Source organism: Scleropages formosus, chromosome 18, assembly GCF_900964775.1.
Source record: "Scleropages formosus chromosome 18, fSclFor1.1, whole genome shotgun sequence".
NCBI lineage: Eukaryota > Metazoa > Chordata > Actinopteri > Osteoglossiformes > Osteoglossidae > Scleropages > Scleropages formosus.
Genome location: NC_041823.1, coordinates 16,515,142 through 16,542,326, shown reverse-complemented (window position 1 = coordinate 16,542,326; position 27,185 = coordinate 16,515,142). Strand labels below are relative to the sequence as shown.

The window sequence follows — 27,185 nt, the reverse complement described above, 5'->3', positions numbered from 1 at the left end:
ATTTGAAAATCCATAATACATTTTAATAGTACATCTCAATGCACCAAATGTTCTGTGTTTTTCTTGACTGTTCTTATGAGTTGGCTGATAGGCACACTAACAGGCACTGCATGCGATGGGGGCAGGGGGGTGAAACGGGGGGGCGCTATGTTGCAGTGTGTTGCTCGCATATGTGCGACTCATTTCTGCCCAGTAATGGACTGCGATATGGAACGAGGAGGGATCATGTCCAGCAGATACTCCCTCTGTCGATCAGCCAGGCTGGATGCTTTATGACCGCCAACTGCCCCTGGGTTCAGGTACGCAATGTTCACCCCTGTTTAAAGGCAGGGAGAAAGCAGGCAAAAGATTAGAGCCATAGTTACCCTGAGACTCCCTCTGTCAGGAGGCACATATTCTGGAAGAAAACTATAGCTTCCACACACCAGGGATATTATAGAGCTGGCGTCGGCTCTCGTGCTGGACCCGACTGCTGGAGCCTCCACAGCGCTTGTCTGTCATGCCGAGGAGGCCGCTGGCCACAGAGAGCTGTGAAGCTTGGGCAAAGTTGGACAGCACTCCCCGGGCTGAGCCAGAGATGCCCCGCTGGAGAGAAGCCTGGGACTGGGGAGCCTGTGGCTGAGGAGCCTAGGTAAAAAGTGAGACCCCTTTAACTGCCATGTATGGACAGCTGGACATGGAAAACCAGGATGCACTTTTACTGTGGACACACAAAGGAGGTACCTTGCACATACAGTGAGGAAACCACTGGGAAAAAATATGGATGGACAATCAGAATTACACTCAACTGGTCAAAGAGAGCAACACCACCAGTGCTGATACATATGTACAAACATCCACTATCAATAACTCCTTGTCCAGTTTATGGTCTTGGTGGTCCACAGTCTATCCCAGGAGGAGAGGGCATGAGGCAGGGTATATCCTAGATGGGACACCAGTCCATCACAGGGCAATTACACTCACTCACTCATTCATTCACACATACAAACACTATGGGCAATGTGAACAGTTCACTTGAAATACATCTTTGGACTGTGGGGGGGGAAACCAGAGCACCTGGAACATGAAAACTTCTCAGACAAGCACACAAACAATGAGATTCCAACGAGCAGCATGGTGGCAGAGTGAGTAGCATCTCTGCCTAACAACACCTGAGTGGTGTGAGAATGTGAGTTCGACTGCCACTCAGTTTGTGTGGAGTTAGCACGTTCTCCCCGCTTCTGCGTGGGTTTCCTCTGGGTGCTCGTTTCCTCCCAAAGTCCAAAGACATAACGTTCAGGTAAACTGGTGACGATAAATTTCCCTTAATGTGTAAAATGGGTAAGTAAGCATGTGTGAGTGGATACCCTGCAACTGACTGGTATCCCATCTAGGGTGTAACCCTAATCAGCCTTGAACCACTGCATCTGGGACAGGTTTCAGATCGCTGTGACCTTGCTCAGGACAAGCAGATATTGAAATTGGATGTATGGATTTCTGTGTGTCTAGCCAAGGTCAGGGTCGCCGTTTTGCAGAAGGTTACTAGGTAACCTGGAGTACCTGTCTGAGCGCATGGTGCCGAATCATGGAGTCAGCTTTGCTGACGCTGGGAACAGTCTGTGCAGAACTGGGTGACAAGGCTGCTTGCTGCTGAAGCCTCTGTTCGATCTCCTGTGACACATGAGCCAACACAAGTTATAAAGGGCAGACAACTGTGTTCATCCCAGATCCATGGACCTTTAATAAAACAGCATGATGTATCATAACTGGGTCAATGTTCATTCTTACTTGACATGAATCTATATACAACTATATGAAAACACTGAGTGAGTCCATCTGTGTGCAGTTGAGGTGCCTCACATGATTTCAGTATAAACATGCCTGTGTCTGGGAGCTTCCCTGCTCAATTAGTGCATTTCCAAGGAAACATTACACCACGAAGACCTAGGAACATTCCAAGCAGATCTAAGAAAAGGTTGGCAAAATACACCAGTGATGGCAGAGATAAAAGAAAGTTTCCAAGGCATGGAATGTACATTTGAAACATACTGAAGTCTATCAGTAAAAAAAGAAGAAAATATGAAAGAGCTGTGCATCTGCCTACAACTAGCTGTCCTCCAAAACTTAGTGTCCAGGCAAGAAGACCCATAGCAAGGGAGGCCACCAAGAGGTCTACAGCAACTCTAAAGGAATTACAGTTCATGACAGAAATGGGAAAAACTGTGAGACAATAGCACTCACTTATACTGAAGGGTGGCAAGAAGAAACCTGCTGTAGGAAAAAACTTGTATCACATCTCAACTGGAGTTTGCCCAAAGGCATGAGAGAGTCAACAATTTAGAGGAAGACTCTAGGATCTAATGAGACCAAAACTGAACTTTTGGGCCTAAATTTTAAGTGCTATGTCTGGTGCAAACCTAACATAGCACATCACACAGAGAACACCACCCCTGAAGTGAAGCATAATGACGGCAGCATCATGGTTTGGGGATGTTCATCAGTGGCACAGACCAGGAAACAAAGGAACCAAAAAAAAAAAAAAAAGATAGAGCCAAGTACAAAAAAAATTCTGGAGGAAAATATGGCAATCTGCAAGAGCATTGGGACTGGGATGATTTGTCTTCCAACAGGACAATGACTTGAAACATACAGCAAAAGCCACCCTGGAGTGGCATAAACCCTCAAAAAGGTTCATGTCCTGGAGTGGGCCAATCAGTCCAGACCTCAGTCCAATTGTATATCTGTGGAAAAACTTAAAATTGCTGCTCACAAATGGTCCCTGTGCAACTTGATTGACCTTGAGCAGTTTGTCCATTTGTCCTGGCAAAAATTAAGATGGATATTGCTTATACAGAATTTCTTAAAGACTGGCAACTAACTGCTGCCAAAGGCAGCCCTACCAAGTATTAACCTCTGGAGGAATAGTTATGCATTGAATTTTTTTTTTTTTTTTTTTTTAATTTTTAATGCAGGAAAATGTCTGGACTCCCCCCCCCAAAAACCCACTTCGGCATTATATATAGTTTTGTGTTCAGTACAACAATGATCGGTTGTCATGGTTCTAACATAATAAAATGTGGAGTCCAAGGGGTGGAGGGAAATGGATACATTTCATAAGCACTTTACATTATATGTGTACATTTGTAACAGTACAACAGATTTTAACTGACCTGTTCCTGCTGTAGGGCCTTCACAAAGGCATTCTTCAGTCGGTTAGTGTGCTCTGCCTTCAGGGCCTTCTTCTGATTGGTTGTCATGCACAGCTCGCAGAGGATGCGTCCGCCTTTCTCTTGCTTCCAGTGCGGGGTGAAGTCTGTCTTGCACTGGGCACACACAAAGGGCTCCATGCGGGAGAGCGGGCTGCGCAGTTTGCCTGTTGGGAGAATAAATGGACCTTCAGGACATACCAGACTAACTGCACAGCAGTTTTTTCTGTATCTAAGACAGCAAATGTGTCGGAAAGGGGCTGGAAAACATGGCTTTTGCTTGCTACATCTGGTCACCATGCTGATGTAGGTGAGTGCACAGTGCTAGTTACCATTTGTAATAGTTCCAAGCCTCTTGCTTGGACTTACCCTGGCTGTCAATCACACTCTGCACCACCTCTTCCAGGCCGACCATGTAGATGAACTCGCTGTTTGCGGCTGAGGGCAGGAAGTGCAGCAGTGGTGCGGGGGGTTTGGGCGGCGGGATCTCCAGGAGGGTCTTTTCCAGCTGCTTACGCAGGGCTAGCTTTGCTGCCGCCTGGCTGCTGACTGAGTCTGTGAGGGAGCCTGCTCCTGGGCTGGGGAGTGGTGAGGGGCTAACTGCACCCACTCCTGCCACACTGCCTACACCACCAGCCCCAGAGGCCTGCATGTGGGCCAGGTTCATGTAGATAGAGGAGGCAGAGCGTTGGGAGACAGACACCTGCTGGCTGCTAGCCTGAATGCCAAAGAGAGGACACAAAAGGAATAAACATTTTGTCACGAGAGCGAAGAAACATACGCCTGTTCTGTAAATGGAGAAAACCATGTGCATGGTGCACGAATACTGTTTGGATGACACCAGCTGAGAAAACTAAGCCATGTGAGCATTATGGACAAAGATGGAGCAAACTGGGGGAGGAGGGGGAGATTTTTAATAAGTACACTACTAAGCAAGATGGCTTGAGTAATCAAATGAAATATATAAAGAACACCTTTTTAAACTGTATGACTGGAAATAAATAATGTAACACAGCAAAGCACAGAGCTGGTTATCCTGGAGCCAGATGTGTGCAGACTACTGAAATCAGTTTACCTGCAGCTTTTATACTGCAGTAATCCTATTCACTCAGTAAGTGGAGCAAGAAGGAAGTATGAGCCTCAGAGGCGACAGGCCAGAGGCTCAGGAGAAAAAGGACCCTTGGGAGGTACCTGCTGATAGTTGCCAGCATTGGTAATGCTGCCTGTGGCTGAGCGTGAAATGCCAGGCTTGGAGGGCACCCTTTGGCCCTGAAGCTGCGCTGGATTGGGGGCTATCACTCGCTGTGACATCATCATCTGAGGCAGGCCAGCATTGCTGGCTGATCTGATCACAGTGTGACCCTGTTAACAGGGATCAGAACACAGGAAAAACACATGAACCAACACCACAACAGTACTCAAACTGTAGTAAGGCAGAGACCATTACAAGTAACAGCCACTAGGTGACAGCCTTTGTGTTGTTAACAGAGCAGACAAGCTAGCAAACTTCGCCCAGAGGGGGTGAATGACATGCCGATCCATCTCACATGACTACAGGCCAAGAACAGGAGCGCCATTGTGAGCCCTTCTGGGTGTATGAAGGTCATATAGCTGATGTGCTTCCCAGCCCATCTCTGGATTAATGACCTGCCCTAGAGTCATGCTGCGCCACTACATGCAATACAGGTCTCCGAAAATAGGCTCACATACCAATTTAAGATACTGTAAAGAGGTGTTCATGTAAAATAAAATAAAAAAGTGCATCGCACAACAAGCATAGGGACCATATATGGGCATGTGGGTCAGCAATGTGTGCAGTTGTCCTCCAGGCCCACCTGAGCAGTGCGCAGGTTCTGAGGCTCTGGGGTGTGGAGACCAGGTCGTGTCGGCAGCTTGGCCAGCCCCTGAGAACCATGACTGGGTGATGGCTGCACAGATGATGGTGCATTCTGGACCACCGGCACCTGAGAAAAGGTGCAGAGGTGTGAGAGGTGCAGGGAGGGTCGTCCTTCAATACATGGGTCTCACCCGATGTTTGATCCCAGGGAGCGAGAGAGGAGACAGAGAAACTAGAAAGCAATACAGCCAATGTAACCCACAGGAGGCAGAGCACCCAAGACGCAGGCTGACGACTAACCTTTTGCACAAGGTTCTCCTTCTGCATCTGACTCTGACGGAGCTTTTTCAGCAGCACCAAACGTGCCTCCTCCAGGCGCAGTTCCTCCTTCAGGGCCTTAATCATCTGCTGGCGCTCCTCGTCGCTCTTGCCCTGACACACATGGACAAATGCAGGTTCAGCACATCCAAAATGAAGCTTCAGTGGACAGACTGTGCAGGTGACAACACTGACACCCCAGTTCCACTTTACATTTGAAGCTTTAGTCTACAGTCTCCTTTCTCATACCTTGAACATCTCCACATTTGGAACCCTGAGCCGGTCCTCAGCACGGGAGGCCGCACGGGGGCTGGAGGCCTCGTTGTCGGACAGGACGATGATATCAGGGGAAGGTGTGTGGCGCTCCCTGTCCAGATCACTGTGGAGAAGGACACTGATCAGACATCCATCATGCTGCCTTTTCAGCAAGCAAGAAACCCACCCCCAGAATAATCACGACCTTTCAAATTAACAACTTATTTCCAAGCTCAGGTGAGGTTAATTAAAAGTTGTAGCTCTTTAAGAAAGAGAAGTTGGTCTTTGAGCACTGAATTTTGTTCTTGCAGTGCTGTGCTGTTCAACAGTGGCTTTGGGACCAAGCCCAGTTGTGAGCCAACTGAAGTCAATAAATAAGCAGTTTTGAATTGCTAGAGTCTAGTAGACTGAGTCCTACAAAACCACAGCTGAAGAGACCCATCATAGACCCTCTTGCCAGAACTTGTGCTTCCTGTGCTGCTCCCGCCACTACCTGCGCCTCGCACTCATATCCACAGGTTCGTCTCCCATGTTCTCCTTGCCACTTCTGCTCAGGCTGCCATGGCCTGCTGTTCCACTCCGCAGGCTGCCGTTCATTTTCTCCTCAAAGGCCATGGGTGCCATTGAACCCTGGCCACTCCCTGGAGAGCACTTGGAGTCCCCCTCCAGGCCAGCCAGGTCCTTGCGTTTGAGAAATGCCAACATCTTGAGGCGCTCCATGGCCTCGTGGCCTTCCATCTTGAGCCTCTTAGCCAGGGCCTCCTCACGTTCCTCCGGCACCTCCAGACCTCGCTTCAGCATGTTCAGCCGCAGGGCCTCCTCGCTTATCCGCTCCATCCTGCTTGTGGGACAAAGACACAAGGGGGGTGAGGGGAGTAGGTGTTTCAAAATGCTTGCCTAATCAATGTGCACCCTTTTTTTTTTTTTTTTTTTTTTTTTTAAACCTTATAAAAGGTTTCCATTAGGAGCAAGACTAACAAAAACAACACAAAGCAAGACCAAACCAGTTAGCAGCTGTGGCTACATGAACATTAGTACATAGCTAATAGTGTGCGATTAGTCACGTCACCTACAAATTCTTGCTCTTCACAAATGCATACGCCATCTAAACCCCATACGCATACAATAATATTTTCCCCAAGTCAAATACTAAGCACAAACACAAACTAAAGTAAACAATCCTTTTCTTGAAGGGCTGCAGCTAAATCAGGGTGCACAGTTATTCTTATACATCTATACAAATAAACATGTGTATCCTTTTTCTACATCATTCCATACCTACCAACATTACATCAAATTCAGGAAGCAAAATTAACAAAAAAAAAAATATATTGCAAGCATGGGACCTACCTTGATGTTATTATGAACCAATAAAACAAATTTTACACACTTATACTTGTCCCCGCAAAATTTTTTTTTTGTGGACATAAGAGGAAACCATAAGGCCACTGTACATAATGTAGCTTCATCTCTAGTACAGCCTGTTTGCCATGTACTAAACAGATTCAGTGGTACCATTTGTCTCAAATCATTTCCATTATATTCATATAATGTAGTTATATTCAACTACTTTCACATTTTTCCAGGAGAACCCAGGTTTGGCCAGTTCACCTCCAAGTGCCACACCATTTGGCAGTGTGGTTAGAGCAGAGTTTTAACAACCAGATGCCCTTCCTGATGTCAACCCACAGCATTTTACCCAGGCTTGGGACCAGCACTGACTAACCGGTAGCTAGGACTATGGGCAAACACACACGCAAACACACACACACGCAAACACACACACACGCAAACACACACACACACACACACGCTCGCTGAAGTGAGGTCACGGCGAGCCGGAGCCTAACCCGGCAACACAGGACATAAGGCTGGAGGAGGATGGGACACACCCCAGACAGGATGACAGCCCATCGCAAGGCACCCCAAGCGGGACTCGAACCCCGGACTGCCAGAGAGCAGGATCCAGTCAAGCCCGCTGCGCCACTGCACCCCCCATGGGCAAATTAGAGTCACTGATTCACTTGAATTGCATGTCTTTGGACTGTGGAAGGAAACCCATGAAAACAAACCACACAGACTGAACAGGGATTGAAGCTGGGTTCTCTCACACTGCCTCGGCACTACGTGGAGGCATCACTACTCACTGCACCACTGTGAGCCCCTTCTGTTATATTCACAACACTGGTAGGAGCTTAAAGCAGGTACACGCACACACAAAAAGTGAACCCAGTGACCTTGGGGGGGGGGGGGGGGGGGCTGGCGGCTCTGCAGTTCTCTGCGTACTAGACCTCAGCACAAAGACCTGTTAAGTTCTGAGTTTCCTTTCACATTCTAAAATATTACAAAGAGCAAGAATTTATTGCATCCCTTAGTATGAATTGCTGCCACAACCTCTTCATGCCAGTAGTGTGAGTGGATGCCCTCTCCTATTTATAGAAGTCTTCTGCACCTCCACTGGTGCTTCACCGGGGCCTGGGAATCTGGAAGGAGATGGGGTCAAATTGGAATTTTTAGTCATGCCGCGTGCAAGACCGTCTCGTGAAGATGAAACCTGGTGGACTCTTTGATAGTAAGCACACACCGAGGCCAGCCGTGGCACATGGCTGCTGAGGGTGTGTGTTGACAGCAGCAAAGTGGAGACCCTTTGGTGACATTCAGCAGGATGTACAGCCATGTTGCTGTGCTCCACTGTTGTGTGGCTTTGTTTTGCACTAAACAGTTTTTTTTTTCCCTTTTGCCTCTGAGTCATGCATTTTCCTCCTACTGTCACACCCAACATTATGCTTCAATTAGACGACATTTTTGTATTGATTTCCAAGCAGTGAAGAAACAACCTTGGACTGAAAACTAGTCTATGATAACTGAAAAATTCCAGATTTAATAATAAGATGAAGAGAAGTCTGATATCCCATTTCATCAAGATCTTTCCACTTGAGATTTCCCTTTGTTCTGAAAACAAAACTGGTATTTTTTTTTTTTTTTTTACTAATTCCCTGAAGATTGAAGTCTTTCAGGCAAAGAAGAAACTGAACAGTGTTTCAGGTTCTTGACAAGATGTATTTTAAAAATGATTTTCAAAAACATTAACAGTTCCTGCCTGTTTTGACTCAACAGTGCAAACCATGCCCAGCTTAAAACAAAAACGCTATCTATTAATGCTTTTTGAAGACTCATTTTAAGAGCATCTATAAAGTAATTTAGGGAGGTGCAGTAACACAGCAGGTTTAGCCGGTCCTGCTCTCTGGTGGGTCTTGGGTTTGAGTCCTGCTTGGGGGGCCCTGTAACGGACTGGAATCCCGTCCTGGGTGCATCCCCTCCCCCTCCAGCCTTGCCGGGTTAGGCTCCGGTTCACCGTGACCTCGCTCAGGACAAGCAGTTGTAGACAGTGTGTGATGAAGTAATTTTGCATTAAATTTGCTATGCAACAAAGTTTTAAATAGTACAAGGAAATGTGAATGGAAAGTTCATGTGAGCTCGTGTACTTAAAGTAGGCACTTTGTCACATTTCAGTGCTACTTTTACAAAACAAAGATGTGGACTGTATCTTGCACTCATCATAAATTTAACTTGTCATATCAAAATAGAGCCCTAACCATATTTCTTTTTTATAAAAAAAAAAAAAAAAAAAAAAAAAACAAAAACAAAAGCAATGGAACAGATTTGTACACTATCGAAGCGGATGCGGTGAGTTTCAGAGCATCAGTTCCAATCCCAAAATTGATAGTTCCAACATCCAGCACTGAACTGTAGGTGACCACAACTCAGCAGCCTCTGACCAAACACTTTATTTCAATACCTCAAACTGTGCCAAAGTTTGCTTACTAAAACTCCCACTGACTAGCACAGAGTTGAGTAAATTGCAGTGCAAAAGGAAAACAAAAAGTAAACTAAAAATGGAGCAGTAGTAATGGTTACAATCAAAATCTATAGATTTATCATCAAACCAGTAAGTCACAGATCAAATTTATTACTATAAGCTTTGCCAAACAGATGGTTTTGGCTCTCCCTGCAAACCTGGGCATGGAAATAATTAAAATGTTACTATCAAAATGACATGTCATGACCTCAAAACATACAACTTGTTATAAATCAGCTTATTCAATGGCTCGTCAACTTATGAGCATGACTGGGACCAGAAGCACAAAATTTGTTTCAACTCCTGAAAATAGTCTGTATACCAAGAATCAGTGAGCCAGGAGGTCCTCTCTCATTTTTTAAATGGGGGAGAGAAAAGATGTGTTTCCTGGACTTTACAGACATGCTCAAATATTTCCACAAACACCTTCCAGAGACTTCAGCCTCAAGAAATAGTAATCAAAGCATCAGCATAAGATATTAATTTCCTTCTTGATTATGTTTAAAGGCTAAACTAGGGCAGAAGTTATTTTTTACTACTATTCCATCAGTAGATGTGAACATAAGGAAAAAAAAGATTTATTAATTTAGCAGACAATTTACTCCGAAGCAATGTACGTATCCAAGAAGAATACAAATAGGGCATTACAGCAACAGGAGACATTTGGCTGCAGACTCAAGATTGAGTACAGTCAATTTGTCACATGCAACAGCATAAACCAGATTACACAAGTAGCTGTATATAGGCTTTTCCATTAATAATGTTTTAATAACTATTTGTTTAACAAACAAACATGTTTATCAATCATATCATTAGCACTAACAAGATCAGTGGAGAAGTGAGTCAGAAAGCCATGAGTTTTGAGACCCCTCTTAGAAGTACAGAATATAGAGGTACATGAACGAACAAACATTTTTTAAAAAATAAAAAAATAAAAACAAAAAGGAAATTAAGAAGAGGTCAAGTATTGAGAAGTGTGCACCTCATTGGATCATGATTTGTACATAATCTGGGAAAGTCTGCCTCAAACACCTTTGGGGGATATCAGGAGCAGCCAGTCTGTATACTGAACATGGGTACATTATACTGAAAATCTGTACACTGCGAGTCCATGTACCAGGATATACCTGTATTTGGAGTTTTAAATATTTATACGCATGTTCTCTTCTAGATTCACAGAAACTGAGAAATTGACAGATTTGGCTTTTCTGTTAAATGTTGCCATTACCTATAACATATTTTACTTATTGTTTAGCATAACAATTACTATTTTGTGCACTGAGTAGATTTTAATGCATTACTGAAACTTGTTAGATAAAATTCTTTCAATTTTACCTTGTTATAATCTACTGTACATCATAAACTGAATTGGTGCTGAGAGATAAATACATTGTTCACCCCCCCCCAAAAAAAAAAAATTTAAAAAAAAATGTTTTAAGACCATTTTCCAGCTTGTCAAGGTCAAGAAAAGGCACAATAAACACAGGCATTCTTTAATTTGTTCACTGGGTAGGTTTTGCCCAAATCTCAGATACAGCTATAATAAGTTCTGGATAAGATGTTCTCTTAACAGTTTTAACTTTCAGCTACAGTAAAACCAATTTAAAAGTCCTCAAAATGAAGATACAGACACCCCTCAATTTACAAACTTCCTTTATATGAAATTTTGGTATGATGGCTCTTGGCTTTTGATACTCAATTTTCAATTTATGGCACAGGGGAGCGAGAGGGGGAATCAGTAAAATTAAATTTATCTAAAGCCTGATCAAAAAACATTTAAAAGGTGCACATTGTGAGAGTGAAGTGGAAGGACAGTAATGTTCTGTTGTTGGTGCTACATTTGTTGTTCTCTACTGGATTTAAGGAAAACATTAATTCCAAAACATACTGCCTAGAAACATGCCCATTAATGACCTCATTAAGTTTGATAATCAAAGTGATTCATGTGTCTGCATTCAAACTGCTCCATCTGTTGGTCTGTTAGGAATGCGAGTGCTACATTATGGGAGGTGCAGGAAATTCCACAGGAGTATCTGGTGGCCATATCGGATGCGTTAGTTACATTTATTCATTTAGTGGACGCTTTCATCCAAAGTAACTGACAATATTAAGCGTCCTACAACTATTGACCCATTTACACAGCTGGATAATTTTAGTGGAATAATTTAGGGAAACACTTTGCTCAAGGGTGCTAGAAAGTGAGCAACTGTTGGACTCCAAGGCAGCAGCTCTAACCACTGCACAAGTGTGAAGGTGATGTCAGCAACTGCTGAATGTTTCTGTGAGGTGGAGGGAAAGAGAAAAGGGGGGGGAGAGGGGGGAGGAAAAAAAAAAAAAAAAAAACCTACAGCTGATCTTTAATAGAATCACTGGAGAGAGAACAGAGCTATTGGCAGGAAAAGTTTCATATCATGCTAAAATCACAGGTTGATAGTTATTGCAGCAATGGGGGAGCTGCGGCTCTCCCATAATTGAGTGCTGCCCATGTGTATACATTGTTGAACAGGCCACCATTTGGGGGAGTTATGGGAGAATTGCTCAACCCAGTGTTCTGTGACAGAGCTTAGGCTGGGGTGTGTGTGTGTGTGTGTGTGTGTGCTTGGTGAGTACTGCACTTTAATCTGCTGCAGCGAGATAAAGCTCACGTACTTACTTTTCTGTGTCCTGAGCCCTTCTGATGGCACAATAAATGCAGGCTGTTGTATTACATAGCTGTTTTGCAGTGGTTTAATGATATTTAGGAAAATAGGTGTGAGATTTTAAATGTGCAGGGAATGAGTCATTTCTCTCCATTTAAAATAATGAAAAATCTCAGCATCCCAACATTCTATATACTCATTTTCCTGAAACAGAGTACAATGGATACCTTTACACCGCCTTCACAATTGGGGAACAAGGGGGGGGGAGAATAAAAAAAGGACCTCTACTTCAACATTCTTAAGGAGCCAGTGTATTAGCTTTCCTTTTTTTTTTTATTTCAGTAATGACACTGAACAAGTGCAACCTGACTGTATAAAGCATATAATTCATGGGCAGGAAAGAACAATTCTGGGCCAGTATCAGTGAAGACTGAACAGACAGACCTCTGGTTAAGGAAATGGACTAAGCCCCTAGTAAATATGCTACATAAGCAACAGAACACAAACTAGCACAATGCTCCAGTTCAGCACACTGCAGGTTGTTGAGGTGGGTCCCTAGAGCTAGCACCCTTCATTCCATCAACAACCTGGCATTAGTAGCCTACATACAAGCAATCAATGAATAATGAATGAGAAGCATATAGTTTAATGCATTCAGTATCTTCACTGAAGAAATTCTGAATTGATCAGTATGCTTTATGAACTCCAGAGAGCAAGTACAATGTTTTCTACAAACCTGAAAATTGTACACCAAAAATACTATTATAATTAAACCATTGCACTGTGAAAAAATGGTCTTCTCTTATGCACTTGTGTGGACTCTTGGCAACTGTTTTTCATTAATCTAGAGCAGCTCAGACTGGTTAAATAGCCAAGGCATGAACAGTTGAAATAGTTCTTAAGTGACTATGAAAGAGGTCAGGTTTCCTTCAAAAGTAACAGGTGTTGCTAAGTAAAATGCTGAATATATGAAGATCCCAGGAGCATTTCTTTACTATGCTCAAATATTACACCATCTTGGTGACCAAACATGATTCTCATCGCTAGCCTTTGAAAATACAAATACCAGAAGGGGAACACTAAAGCTCGATAACCAACTAGGTTTAAAAAAAAAAAAAAAAGTTTTGGTGGGTGAACTTCATTCTTTGTAGATTTCAACAATCAAAGCATACTTTAAAAAAAAAACAGTGGTTTAAGCCGCACTGCCCCAGTGACAGAGATTCATAGAGCACCAGCAACTTATCCATCCCATTCATTTTCACAAACTGCTGATCCACTACAGGGTCATGAAGGTCTACAACCCACCCTCATTGGCACACAAGGCCATCACTGAGCAATCACACAAGCATCCACTAAAGGCCATTTGTATTGATCAGATCACCTAAAATGTCTTTGAACTGTGGGAGGAAACCAGAGCAACTGCAGGAAGCCCTCAGGAACATGCAAACGCGACACAGACTAAGCCGGCTTAAAAGCCTGAGAGCACGTATTTTGACTTGTAAGCGAAGGGGTAAGAGTGCAGTTACACCTAGACAAAAGTAACTCATTGGGCAAATGAGCACGCACCAACTACTTTGATGGAAAGTAGAAACTGCTTGCTGAGAGGAACAAAGTGAAAGAGTAAGACGGGGGGGGGGGGGAGCCTGCAAATGCAGAGCAGAGCGAACCCCTGGCCGAACCACCCACCTTGCGGACTATGGGAAGAGCGCAGGCGCACTCTAATCACCCATGGCATACACAGACCAATCTCAAATGCCCTGTCACAGTGTGTGTGTGTGTGTGTGTATATATTATATATGCATGCACGCACACGTGCGCGAGTAAGAGAAAGGACACTTCCATCTGTACCCCTACTGACCATCCCCCCCCCCCCCCCCCCATCTCTTACATAATATACCTTTCTCCCTTACTTGCTACCCAATGCTAGACTCATTCCCCTCAACAAGCCCCCACCCCCACGTTAAAACATGCATGCACGCACATGCGCGCGCGCGCACACACACGGCCCTGGGCTTGCTGCCAGCCACCAGAACATGCAGACGCCTCTGTGCAGCTTTAACAGGAGGAAGTAAGGGAGAGGTGCTAAGATGGACCGAGGGTAGAGAAAAGACTGTACGTGAGCTCAATTACTGGGGAAGCAACACAACCTCATTCCACCACCCCCCTTTTTGCATGTAACAAACTGAAATGTAACCACTTTTACGCCCTTTAAATATTTGGTACAAAAATGAGCTCTTGGGACTGATGTGATATCAGATCAGTAGGCAAGGGGGGTTTCTAACCATTAAACACAGAATGTACCAGGAGTACACGATGCAGCAGGAACGTGCAGTTAAAGAAAGAGGAAGAGAAAGTGAAAAAGAAGGAGGGAGAGAAAGAAAAAAAAAATGGAAGAGACAGAGCGCCCGCTTTGTACTGTACCCTCGGGCTACATGCAGCCCTACACAAAAGCAGACGCACTGAGATTTCAGAGGCCGTGCCAGCATAAGGCGCTCTTTGTTCCCCTCCTCCACCCCCGATCTTACTAGTTATGCCACACCAACAAAGCGCCATATAAACATCACCCCGTGTCCTCCCAAAAACAGTGCTCTGTGCCCCTTTCCCTAGTAAAAATAAACACAGTACTCACTTTCAGGGCCCCTTGGAGGAAGTGACAGCAAGGTTTTCTTTTTAATGTATTTTTAATCTCCAAGCCCCACAGGCATTTTTCTGGTGAAAAAAAAGTTGGGGAGGGGGGAACTGAGCAAGGTCTGTTTGAGACCAACAGCACACAGGCAGGCAGGCACACACACATGCACACGCATGCACACACATGTAGGTAGCATCCTCTCAACACACTACTCACCTGCATGTGTATCAGGAAGAAAGCACGTATCGCTCTCTCCAAAGTCAGGGTCAGCAACAAGATTTTGAGTCCAGTCACAGGTGTGGAAAATGAAACATGAAATTTACTATACTTGATTAATAAATAAATTCCTTGATTCAAGGAGGAAAGCAAACTGAAATTTGCTTAATGACTCATACTGTTCTGACAGAGTCCAACACAAACACAAAATCCTGAATTTTTTCTAATGGAGCAGGCAGCCGGAGTCTGGTAGAATATCTAAAAGCACAGTTTGCATTTCAAGCTCCTGTTCAGAATGAGAGACCTGTATTTTGAGGTGTTAAAAGTTACTCAAGACATTAATAGGCAGAGCCATGCTGGACCAAACGTCGAATAATGTGGAAATGGCATTTCCATAGGTCTGGTGAATCGTATGGCAGTACATGTAATCCTGCGAGTTTTCCTCTCAGGCTTGAAATGCTACTAGCAGCACATTCAGGGCTTCCCCCCCCATTAAGAATAGTAAAATGTTTATGCAAAAAGAAAATTCAACAGTACAATGCAGTAGGACAAAAGACTTTTGGCAAGCAAAGCTGCTTGATCTGAATACATTTTCAAACCTGAATCTAAAGAGTCTCAATTGCTCCAAAGTGCTGTCTGTCCCACTGAATGCACCCTCAAAAGAGGGGGGGGGGGGGGGGGGGGGGGGGGGGGGGGAACCTCTTGCTTTCATGACATCTTCAACCATAGTAAGTGTGAAAGGTCTCCCAAACTGGACAAAGTATCACCAGTTCACTTGCTATTCAAGTCCACCAGTTACAGTAACCAGAGTATGCATGTACATAATATGCATGCAATGTCCTTTCAGAAGCATGAACTTCTGGGTAAAATACCTCATTTTAATTGGGCAAAGTTCATGTTTCAGCAGTTTTTAAATTTGTTTTTTTTTTTTTTCTGTATGAAGGCTGGTTTTGACTAGCACGATCAAGACATCAAGAAGGAACAGTAACTGTCACAGTGAAGAATATTTCAGAAAGCCTGTTCATTTATAAAATTTTAAGCATTTATGGTTGTCATCGTTCTCCGCACAATTTTAAACATTCAGAACAGAAGCTCTGAAACATCAGATGGTAAGTCTATCAGGAAAATACATTACATTAGACCTTGGGGGAAAAAGGCATGTTTCCTTCCTGCATGTTCACACACTTGTCATTAAAGATGGCCAGCCGCAGGTTACAATACTGCCCAGACAGAGAGACCCAAACAAAGGGCAAATGAAAGATTTGAGCAGAGGGCATTCATTAAAGGGCTGGATAAATTACCAAAGGGTAAAGCGATATCTGAATCAGTTCATTAACTGGCACCCTAGCCACAGAGCATGTGGTCCGGGGGTTCGACTACTACCAGGAGTACTTGGAGTGCTCGGTCAGTTGACATTCTGCAAGGTACATGATCTCAATCTGTGTCATACTTCATAACACACATTTACATAATGTTCTTCACACACACACACACACACACACGAATATATGTGCCATATCCAAAGCTTCTGCCCACACAGAAATATAACAAACCCAGGTCTTCATTAAACAAGGCAACAATTCATTGTGAGGGTTGCCATAGCAACAAGCTCTTCTATTTTTAAACTGAGCTACTAATCAATTTCATTTCTGTTGTTGCCTGGGGAGAGAGAGAGGTGGTGTTGGTAAGTTGGAAACAGGGGGCAAGGTGATAGTGAGGAAAGCCTCTGCCAGGCTGTGCGACAACAGTAGACATATAGCATGTATGCGGAACCCATATTCTAACGCACTACAGTGAGGAAGCTGTAGTTGAGGCTCCTCATTAAGGACTTCCAACCTCATGTTACAAAACAAATTTAGGATTTAGATTTAATAAAGAAAACAAAAACAAGGAAGACATGCCCAATGTTAATCTATGATGACATTCATTGTTGGCATGGTAAAAATGAAGCTGAAAGCCTGCTGACAAACAATGAACAGGAAGCAATAAGCACAATGATAAATTAAGGAATACTGGAAATGCCCTCGGGGCATCCTGTGCCAGTGAGACAAAAACATCTTGCAAAATGTTGAGCCTATAAATGAAAGGTCATCAATTTCTACCATCAACTGACCATAGGCAAAGGAACAGGAAAATATACCAATCCTCCATTAGACACTTGTCATTCAGACATTTGTTTAAACCGAATATCAAGAATTTTCATCTCATGTTCTCTCAACTATAGAGTTCCCCAAGTAAACAAAATTAAGGGTTAAAAGTCTCTAGACAATAGAAAGCAACTGGGGCACCCTCCCAGATGGCCAACTTGCGCTGGTGGACGAGTACATAACAGCTGCGCGTAAAGGCTGAGGATGCTGGGAACGGATGCCATCTGAGTTCGTTTACATGAAGCATGGCATTGCATTGCATTTCATTGTGCAAATACTCATTTGTGCTCACAGGTACAATGGAAGTAAAAACCTGCTTAAAAGTACTGGGCAAAACTAAAAACTCAAAAACAGCACGCGAGTTAGGACTCTCATCTGAACGTTCCCAATTTGAATCCCCATCCCTGCTATAGTACCCTTGAGCAAGGTACTCGCCCTAAATTGATCCAGTCAGAGTACCCAGCTATGTAAATGGGTGCATGTCTCTTTATGTACAAAACCAACACTGGAAAGAGATGCTGTATAAATAAATGATGCATTTTCCCCTCAGTCTAAGACCAGCAGTAGAACTGTAAAATCGTATCAAAAAACCTTGCATCAGAGGCAGTGCATAATCTACCAGTGTGATACTTTATGACCCCTCTTAGGAATTTCCATAACCTAATTTTTCTAAACTTTTCTCCAGCCAAAAGGATGATAATTTTGCATTCTTGTCCATGATTACTGCAAAGCAGCTTTGTTATCGCAGCCTTCCCCCAATGTCACAACCCAATTTGTGCCTGAAAATCTGTCTGTAGGGCGAATCTAAATACTTAAGTCAACAACGAGAATATTCTCCAGGTCCGAGAAGTTTACGCAAAAAATCCAAAACATACATTATTTCAATTAAAAAGGCATACCTGCCACCTTTAGCCAATTTCCCCATGAGAAAATTTCATAAATCATTATCAATATAAGACATAGAAGTGGGTGTATTTTGGAAATGCCACCTTCGTGCAAGTGCACTGCAGTTTTCACATTTACACAGAAACAGTAGCGAAAGACTAAACCCTCTCGTTGGTTGATCAAGCAATTACGCATGTAACATAAAACTGAAAGCTGGGGAGTAAAAACTTTCAGGTATCAGGGAGATCAAAAAAGGAGCTAACAATACTACGCAACTGGCGTTACTTCATTTAGCAGACAAATTATACACAAGAATTATACATAAGCTTCATTGGGGAGTGTCTCTCTCCCCTTGTTGACTGTAGTAAAAATGTAATGTCAACTACCAATAAGGAATACCGAAAAGCTATAGAGCATACCATGAGGAAAATTTATTATTTGTTAGGCACTTTGTTTCTCTCAACATGCTGAATACAGTTCAACACTTGCTTAATACTTAAGCGCAATTTTAAAATTTCACTTTTGCTTTAGATTTTTAGTCTTCACCAATATTTCCAGCTTTCTTACCATCTCTGGACCCATGATTAAATACAGTGCAAACAATCAATGAAAATAAAAATGTACAGAGTAACACAATGCAGCATTTCATGTACACACCAGAAGAAGTGCGGTCCATTCCCAACATCCTCAGCCTGTATATTGAACTGTTTGGGTTTATCTGCTAAAACCAATTTACTGATCCAAATGGGTGTCTCCTTCAGTTTCTACGATTGCAGAAGTTTTATTCTGAACAACACCCACTTAAAAACAGAAGTTTTAGGAACTTGTCCTTAAGTCATTATCTTAGGATCCTGTAACCAGGAAGTTCTAAAATGATATGGGGCATATCACACGACTTGTACAGCTGCTGGTTCGTTGTACATCCCCCAGGACAGCCCTACAAAAGAGGCCTGTCTTCAGTGACTTTGAATGGCGTTATCCTCAAGGTTTTGATGACTCATGAGACTGTTTTGACAAGGTGAGGAAACACTGGAAGACAAAAAGGAGTACTGCACTGTACATGGGACAAAATCACACTTCCATTACATCTACAGGGAAGACTGTGGTGAGTACAGGCTTGCAGTGCAAGCCCAGGACAGGCAGCCCCCAGATGTAAATCATATATGGTATATTTGGTCTCACTTTAAAAACCTCTACCCAAAGGAAATGGAACAAATAGTAATAAAAGGCAAAGAGAATACAGAAAGCAAAACACATGAGAAGTAGCATAGTACGCACCAAGAGGACACCACCAATGAATGTGCCAAGCCCTGACATTTAGGAGCTTTAAAAGAAGTGCTTTGTTTTGCAAGGTAAAAGAAGCTCCACATAATCTACTGCTAGATGGCACATCAGTATTTCACAAACATTTAGGATCATTACAAGTCTTGAAATTCAGAACATCGTATGTTTCCTAAAAGAACAGTATTAGAATTTTCACCACTACAGTCAGTTTTAAGGAGTATTTTCTTTGTGCATATTTTGCTGTATTTCTTAACAGCTCAGAAATAATGTAAAGCTTGATGAAAGATTCATTAAAGATGCTACATTCACCTAAGAATACCCTTCTACGCATATTATTACAAGCTACAGTCAGGGAAATCAGGACACTTGATGTCACCATTCCATGTGTATTGTGACTCTGCTCCTTTAAGAGCAAAAGAGTCACGTTTCGCTCTTTTCTTACCCAGGGTGCCCAGCACAGTCAAAATGCAAGAGCCAGTCTGAGCCGGTTTGTAACCTCAGGATACGGAATTATCTCTTAATATGTAGCCGTTAGTGGTCAGGACGTCACACGGGAAAAGACAGGAGAAGGATGGAGGGAGCGAGAGAGAGAGAAAGGGAGGTGGGGGAGAAGGAGATGGGGGGGGATGGGGGAGGGGTGAGATTCCCCTTTGCTTGAGGGGCGGGGGAATCTACTTACAAGAACTGAGCTAAATCTGAACCTGGCACCTTTACAAAAAGGCTCATTGCAGAACTTCAGACCAAAGGGTGGGGCGTACGTTGTTTAGAGGGAAGAAAAAACAGGAGGAAAAAAAGCTGGAACTTGAGCCATCTGGTAAAGCTGAGGTAGCACAGATTTTTGTGTGCTTGAGGGGTGGGGTGGAATCAGCATCGCAGCTATGAAAATAAAATAAAGGATCTGATGTGTAGAATGTGAGTCATATTTTGGATTGGATCATATACTCCTACACTGCACCACATTAATGCTCCTTACCCCTCAGTTAAATACATAGGGGATACAAACTTTCTCCATCACCGATTCCCCTCTCCATCATGTTCTAAAAGGCATTACTCTAAAAGTGGGCAATGCTAAACATCTGTGAGCACAAAGCAGAATGACGGAAAAGCTGCACAGATAAACAAGCCAGGGACAACAACACCAGCCAAACAATGTGATAATAAGAAGGTAGCCATTCTTTATGTCTAAGAACCTGTGAAGCACAGCAGAGGTATTTCCATCGCAGAGTGGATGGTGAAGGGGTTTTCTGAGTTTAGACAGAGACATTACAGGCTAAAATTCAACTAGTGTAGACCATTATGTAAGAGCCAAAAGATCCACTGAATGCGCAGGTGCCAGCCAATGGTTCACTTTGACTTCAGGATAGGGAATATTCTCCTTCCTTCAGTACCAGACAGTGTTGATGTTTCAGACAAGGACAAACACATTACAGGAAAAAAAACCCAAAGGGGAGGCAGGGTCAACAACATGACTCAAAGTACATGTGTATTTCGTATAAAGCCCAAATAGACTGGGTCTATCCACACAATTCATGGGTATGGAAGGGTGCTTCAGGCTTTGGGTATGTGGATGAAGGTCCCACCAACGTCTGACCCTTGTCAGGACCCCGCAACTGATCAAATACAGGGGGCAGCACTACAGGAACTGTAAAACTAGGTGTAGCACGCCGGGGCGGGCTAAGGGCCAGGCAGAGCAACGACACTGGAATCTAAGCAGGTCCTCTATTTCTTCCCTCGGGCAGACCAGTAAGAGGGAGAGAGAGCGTGAAGCCTGGATGACGGAAACGAAGCACCAGGAAGCACCTCACCGACCCCGCACCCGGAGCACCGCCCCCCGACACCAGTTCCCTGTGCCCCCTTCCCCCCCCATCCCTCTGTCCACTGACACACCTGCCCGTTAATAAACCCCTCCTCACGAGCACCGCACGTGACCATCTCGGCCTCCTTTTGTTACACTAGGGGAGCATATTTTCTTAAGATGCAAAACGAAGCAACCAAAAATTAACCAAAATCAAGATTAATTTTTTAGATGCACTGTATATTAATGGTGACTACAAAGCAAGAAGTCCACTGGATGTAGACCCAATCTACAAGGACTCCTCTACATATGCCTACTTCAAACCCCATAGATGACAGAGCACCATAAGTGTTACACTAATGTGTTCAGAGAACTGACACAGCTAACAGAGGCACATGATCATTTACTTTGTGCAATATTCAAAGCAATGGTGACACATTGCATCACTGACATGTAATTTTCCTCAGGTCACCAGCAGGAAATACAAAAGAAAAACAGGAGCTGTGTTTATCTGATAGCTTTTTACAAAACGGTGTAACATCGAATAGTAGATGAGGGGTTCTGGTTTACTTACAGCAATCTAATTACCTAAAAAACCTGCTTCTTGACCAGTTGCTTAAACAGGAGCTACATGAGATGGCAATGAAATCCATTACATCCGCTTACCACTCTTAGTACAAGTGTGTACCAGAGAGAGATGTGCTCATCTCCAACATGTGGAGCTCTCAACAAAGACATAAGGGATAATGGCGAGTGCTTCAACAGTCATTATCTGTCCTTTGGATTCACATGAGGGGGGACATTCAAATAATGAGAACAAACTGTTCCACAAATATTAAAAAAAAAAAGTGACATAATACCAGATGTCTTCTGTCAATATACTGAATAATACCTTCATCAGTGAAGCTTTTCAAGAACCCTTCAGATCAGACATCCAATTAAAAATCAACTCTGTCAGCCTAAATTTGAAATAAGGGGAAAGTTAGAATTTCAGCTGAATTTCGGCAATACAGGCATTCCTCGATTTAGGAACACTCTTCATCCAAAATTTTAATACAAAGTCGCACATTAAGAGCGAGAAGAAAGCGTGGTAATTTACCGCAGTTAGAACTAACGTTCCATTAGCTGGTTTTTGTTGGTTTCCTGTCTTGTGCTTGCTTTGTGCAGTCGCAGTGCAATGACGACTGGTAAGCCTTCTCTATCCTGCACTCAGTACAACTTACAATAAACTGTTTTCTTCACTGCATGAACACAGTAACAGTTCATTACAGAAGATTTCTTTAAACTGTTGTCTGCAGTTGCCCCTAAATGAATACTATAAACACAAATGTTTTTATATCATGTTAACATTATGGGTTGATAAATTACAATAAACTGAAATCTAAACCTTAAACTTATAAAATGAAAAAGTGATGATTTACACCTGCTTCTACTTAATTTATCCAGTGCAACTTGGGATTCACTTATTTTTGCACCTCCACTACACCCACTTTCTTCCACATGCATGATTTCCTCTAGAGCAATATAAGGAACTGGTAATTACAGATGTCAGATAAAGACTAGTTCAGATTAATGATTTTATGGTAAAACTAAGGGACACAAGGGGTTCATACACAGACAGTGCTGCTTAAGAGTGTTTTACAGTGTTTCTGCAAAATTAATTTTTTTTTTTTTTTTAAACTGGTTTGGGTTTCTGGGTGGACTGGGAATGCAACCCCCCTCCCGTTTAATATACTGGGAAAAAGGCTTTCAGTATTGGAACCCACACCTTTTTCGAAGATTGGATAAACTTCATGATTTGAGGGATTGCTGTATTTTAACCTTTGTAACTTTAAATTGTAAAAAAAAAAAAAAATTATACAGCTATATTCAGAGAAATTTACAGGTAATCTGAGGAGACACACAGGTCTACACAACCTTACTCAAAAGACACCATTCTCACTCACTAGCCCAGTTCATTTGAAACAACTGATAACTGATAACACATACAATTGCTATGAATATGATAAGGAAAATTTAAAAAAGGAAAATGTTTTGTGAGCAAGCAAATAAAACTATGCTAAGACACTAAACCAAGCAAAAGTGTTATGATCTATATATTTTGTTCTACATGTCAGAGTAATCCATTCCAGGCCTAAATTTCCAAATTTTTTTTTTTTAAACACAACAAAGACAAAATTCAAGCAAAAAAGTATGTTTCAATTATTTTGAAAAGCTACAGAAACTTTTTACATAAATATATGCCATTCTCCCTTCACTTTGAAAAAGCAGTAACAAAATTCATCTCACAAATAATTATGAACCTATGATGACTTAACTGTATAATGAAATGGAAACAGTTATTGTAGACTTGGCACCACACAAAAGCTTTCAACAATCTATGACAAAACCAATACAGATGCTTTTATTGCAATCTTTTTAATCTATTTTTATGAAAGTTTCATTTGGACAGTTTTACATTCTAACAAGATGAGTGAGATCCAGGACTAAAACAGCACCAGTAAATTATGAAAATGATCAACATCATTATTTACTGTAATACGGAATGAAGGTCTGTGGATTGCAATGTTGCAGCCATCAGCAGAGCACGTTACACATCAAACAGAAATTGAGACAATTTTGTACTTCTATAGTGTGTCAACCAGACTAAAAACAGAGACTCATTCTACCAAGTGCTACCCACTCATAGAAAATGTATGAAGAGAAAAACCCTAAACACCATTCTCACTGTATGCTGCTTCATCTTGCATGCTGTGTTATTTCTCCTTTGTGCAATGTATTTATACTATGCAACAACCAAGTGACAACACCTTCCACAAGTCTTATGCTGGTTTACCCATTTAAAGGTACACAATGTTCCTGCTTACAGAACATTACAGTCACCACTACAATAACAAGTGAAATACTGAGACCTAAAGTGTAGAAGTGTAATGAAACCTTCATGCACAGCCAGAAACTGTCATAGACCTTTGCACAATACTCCCCCACAGTCCACTAATCATCTCCAACTACAAGCATTGCCCTTGGTGGCCCACTGGACACTGAAGAACACATCCATAAATATCTCAGATGGTTATATATTTTATTCTAATTGTACACATGATATTTAACATAGAAAATGGGGAAAAAAAAAAAAAAAAAAAGCTGCCAAAGCTGTTGCAGGTAGAGTAGTATTAGCTATAAGTCACCTGCATATGAAGGTAATGGTAGAGATTTGACTCCATAGGGTGGTTTGTGTCCACCCCCAATGTCATCCGACCTATAGTGACAGGTCCCTGAAAATTTACTTACCCTTTATCCAACTTTTCTCCACAAACTGATTTGCAATAAGGGTTATACACTAAACTACTTTCAATCACCTACCCATTTATAGATCTGGATATATTTTTACTGCAGTAATTCATGGCAAGTACCTTTCTAAAGGGCACTAGAGCAGGTGGTAAGAATTCAAATGCAGGTCCTTTGATTGCAAGGCAACACATCTAACCAACACCAAGCTGCCTGCTGCCCCAAAGAGACACCTACAACATAACTCATAAAACCACTTGACCTGAATGCAACAGCAAATGGTTTCAAAAGGTACAATTTCATTGCACTGACACTTTGGGAAACAATACAGTTCTTTGTAGTTTTAGCACAGTTCTTACCCACCCCAGAACATTTCAGAATGAGTTTTTATTGGCCAGCGTGCTGACGCACACAAGGAATTTGCTGTGGTACTAGGTGCCTCCGGTATTTACAGACAAACAGCTGACAAAGAATTACAGAATAAGTAAATAACATATTTACAGAGTGTACAAACACCAGAATATAAATGGTAATATAAATACAAAAAGTGCTGACAAAAAGACATTTTAATAGCGTCACTCACTCTAGAGGATCAATTCTCCAGGAGTTTGAAGTGCAAAATTTCAAATACATCCTATAAAAAACTTTTTCTTTTTAAATCATGTGTCATTTACATAGAAACAGCTACATGCTGGTGCAGCAGGTACCGATGCTGCCTTAGAGCACCTGGGCAGTTTGGGCGTAGCTTCAAACCCAGATTAATCTATGTGAACTTTGCATGTTCTCCGTGTGTTTGCATGGGTTTCCTCTCACAGCGTAAAGTCTTCTTTCTGCACACTGGCAACTGCCTGATGGAGGAGTGTGTGTGTGTGTGTGTGTGTGTGTGGTTACCCTGTTGGCCTGGCATCCTGTCCAAAGCCTCGTGTCCTGAGTTTAGGGGACAGGCCCGGGACCAGCGCGAACCTGACTTAAGCAAGTAATGAAAGCGAGTGAATGAGTCCACACGAAAAGCAAAAAATTTTACAGGAAGGTGCCTGCCGAGCAGCTAAAAATGCCCAACATAAATTCCGCAAATTCAACATCCAAAAGCAGAGACTAAGTCAGCGAGACTCAGAAAAGAAGCAGAGCAGGACAGCTGTTAGAGAAGAATGTAAACCGCTTTTTTTGAATGCGGGATGGGTTGGTCCATAGGAGTGCACGTACAGTAAGAGAGAGGACTGAGAAGCTGGAGCGAGCAGGGTAATGATGATGGTAAAGGGGAAAGTGTAAAAGTCGTGTCCAGGCTGAGGCGCGGGTGCGAGCCCCAGGGACTAGAGCAGAGGAAGAGCCGGGGAAACACACACACACCGCGCGTTCTCTCTCCATTGCACCACACACACTACATGTCATTACAGCAAAAATAAAATACACACACGACAACAACAACAAATGCCCACGTCTCCGTTCCAAATATAAACCCTGCTTACCTCAACTTTTACCTCACACCATACTGCGTCCACTTCCCCCCAGTCCGCAATAACACGGATGCGCTGTGGAGTTACAAAGACATGATAAGTGAGCAGTTTTAAATCGGTACTTCTTAAAACACATATCCAGAAATTACCTTAAAAAAATGTAATACCGCGTCAATGCGTATGCAGAAACCCGCAAACTCACACTATGATGACTATGTGAGTAAAAAAAATTAAAGAAAGAAAGAGAAAAAAAAAAAAAAAAGGCACTGGAGCCCATCGCATCGGTTCCGAACGAGCGACACCACACACCCGGACACCGCCGGTGCCGAGCCGCGGAGCGCCGCTATTGTTCTGTGGCGCGGACTCCGAACACGACAGCGGCGAGAAGCTGAGTCCTTTTTTGGGGAAAAACAAAACGGTGCACTTTGTGAAGAGCTCCCAGGGAGCTGCGTGAAAAAGAGAAATGCCGGAGCCGCGGCGCGTGTTTAACCGCAGCGGTAGGTCCGCCGCGCGCGGCGAGTGCGGGGTCGCCATTTGCGCGCTCACGAAACAAGTTGAGAGAGAGACATGTCTTCACCTAAATGGCTGAATGCGTTTTTTAATTGTACAACCGTGAGCTTCACCCCGAACACCTACACACACAGCGTTCCCGTCCTCTGCCATCCTTAGTCACATAACTGCATTTCTCTGACATCTGCCACACAGATGCGGTCTTTTCCCCTACTAGAATGTGTTTTGTGGTACATGATGACAAAAAAGGTGTAATCCTAATGATGTAGATGCGCCTTTTCGCATTGTGCTCCGCGCGCTACTGTACTCGCAGCACCGGGGACGGGAGACGCAGAGCTTCCTCGGCCAAGTCGGCTTAACCCCTGGAGACGCGACGTGAAACAATGAAGCGAATTCCACCTCCTAAAACGAGCCGCTTTCAGTTTCAACTCTCAACTTGCGCTTATTTCTATAGAGGAATCGGATTCCTGTCACTACACCATTAACCTTTAACTGCCGGCCCATGACTCCTGCTGTCCCTTTTTTAATTGCGCTCACTTGATCGGCGCGGAGCTGCAAGAAGAAGCTGTCCGCTAATGGGCTACTCAGCGCCAGTTTCGTCAACCCAGTTACCTCGCTCACATGATGTACTGATGCTGCTCAATCGCTAGGCTCACTCAGCCGACTAGGACCGAATCCGTTACGGAGGGACATGCCGACAAAAAAAAAATATTTCACTCCGAATAGGCCTCATCCGAGACCTCGGACTCACCTGACACGCCTCAGCCCCACAGGTTCCACTGAGTCCGGGTTCGCTTTCCGACCGTGAGGCGCCGCAGCAGCTCCCAGTGACCAGTCCCCGGTACCGGCAGGCAACACAAAGGCGCTGATTGGACCTCGACAAG

General features: G+C 43.2%; 1 protein-coding gene across 6 annotated transcripts; it reads right to left on the bottom strand.

Annotated features, from left to right (window-relative positions):
• On the bottom strand, positions 1 to 27,185 carry LOC108941915 (transcriptional repressor p66-beta-like). Of its 6 annotated transcripts, none has more exons than XM_018764834.2 (13): positions 27,053 to 27,185; positions 25,804 to 25,866; positions 14,723 to 14,802; positions 6,089 to 6,436; positions 5,590 to 5,719; positions 5,323 to 5,454; positions 5,021 to 5,149; positions 4,377 to 4,547; positions 3,555 to 3,903; positions 3,150 to 3,352; positions 1,540 to 1,650; positions 426 to 627; positions 1 to 316 (listed from the first exon to the last, which is right to left on the bottom strand). In XM_018764834.2, exons 4-13 carry the CDS (start codon positions 6,430 to 6,432, stop codon positions 180 to 182), a joined length of 1,908 nt encoding a protein of 635 aa, XP_018620350.1. In that variant the 5' UTR covers positions 6,433 to 6,436; positions 14,723 to 14,802; positions 25,804 to 25,866; positions 27,053 to 27,185; the 3' UTR covers positions 1 to 179. The 6 variants fall into 6 exon arrangements, with proteins under 6 accessions (XP_018620350.1, XP_018620351.1, XP_018620353.1 ...); XM_018764835.2 differs by having other exon boundaries at positions 6,089 to 6,433; XM_018764837.2 differs by lacking the exon at positions 14,723 to 14,802.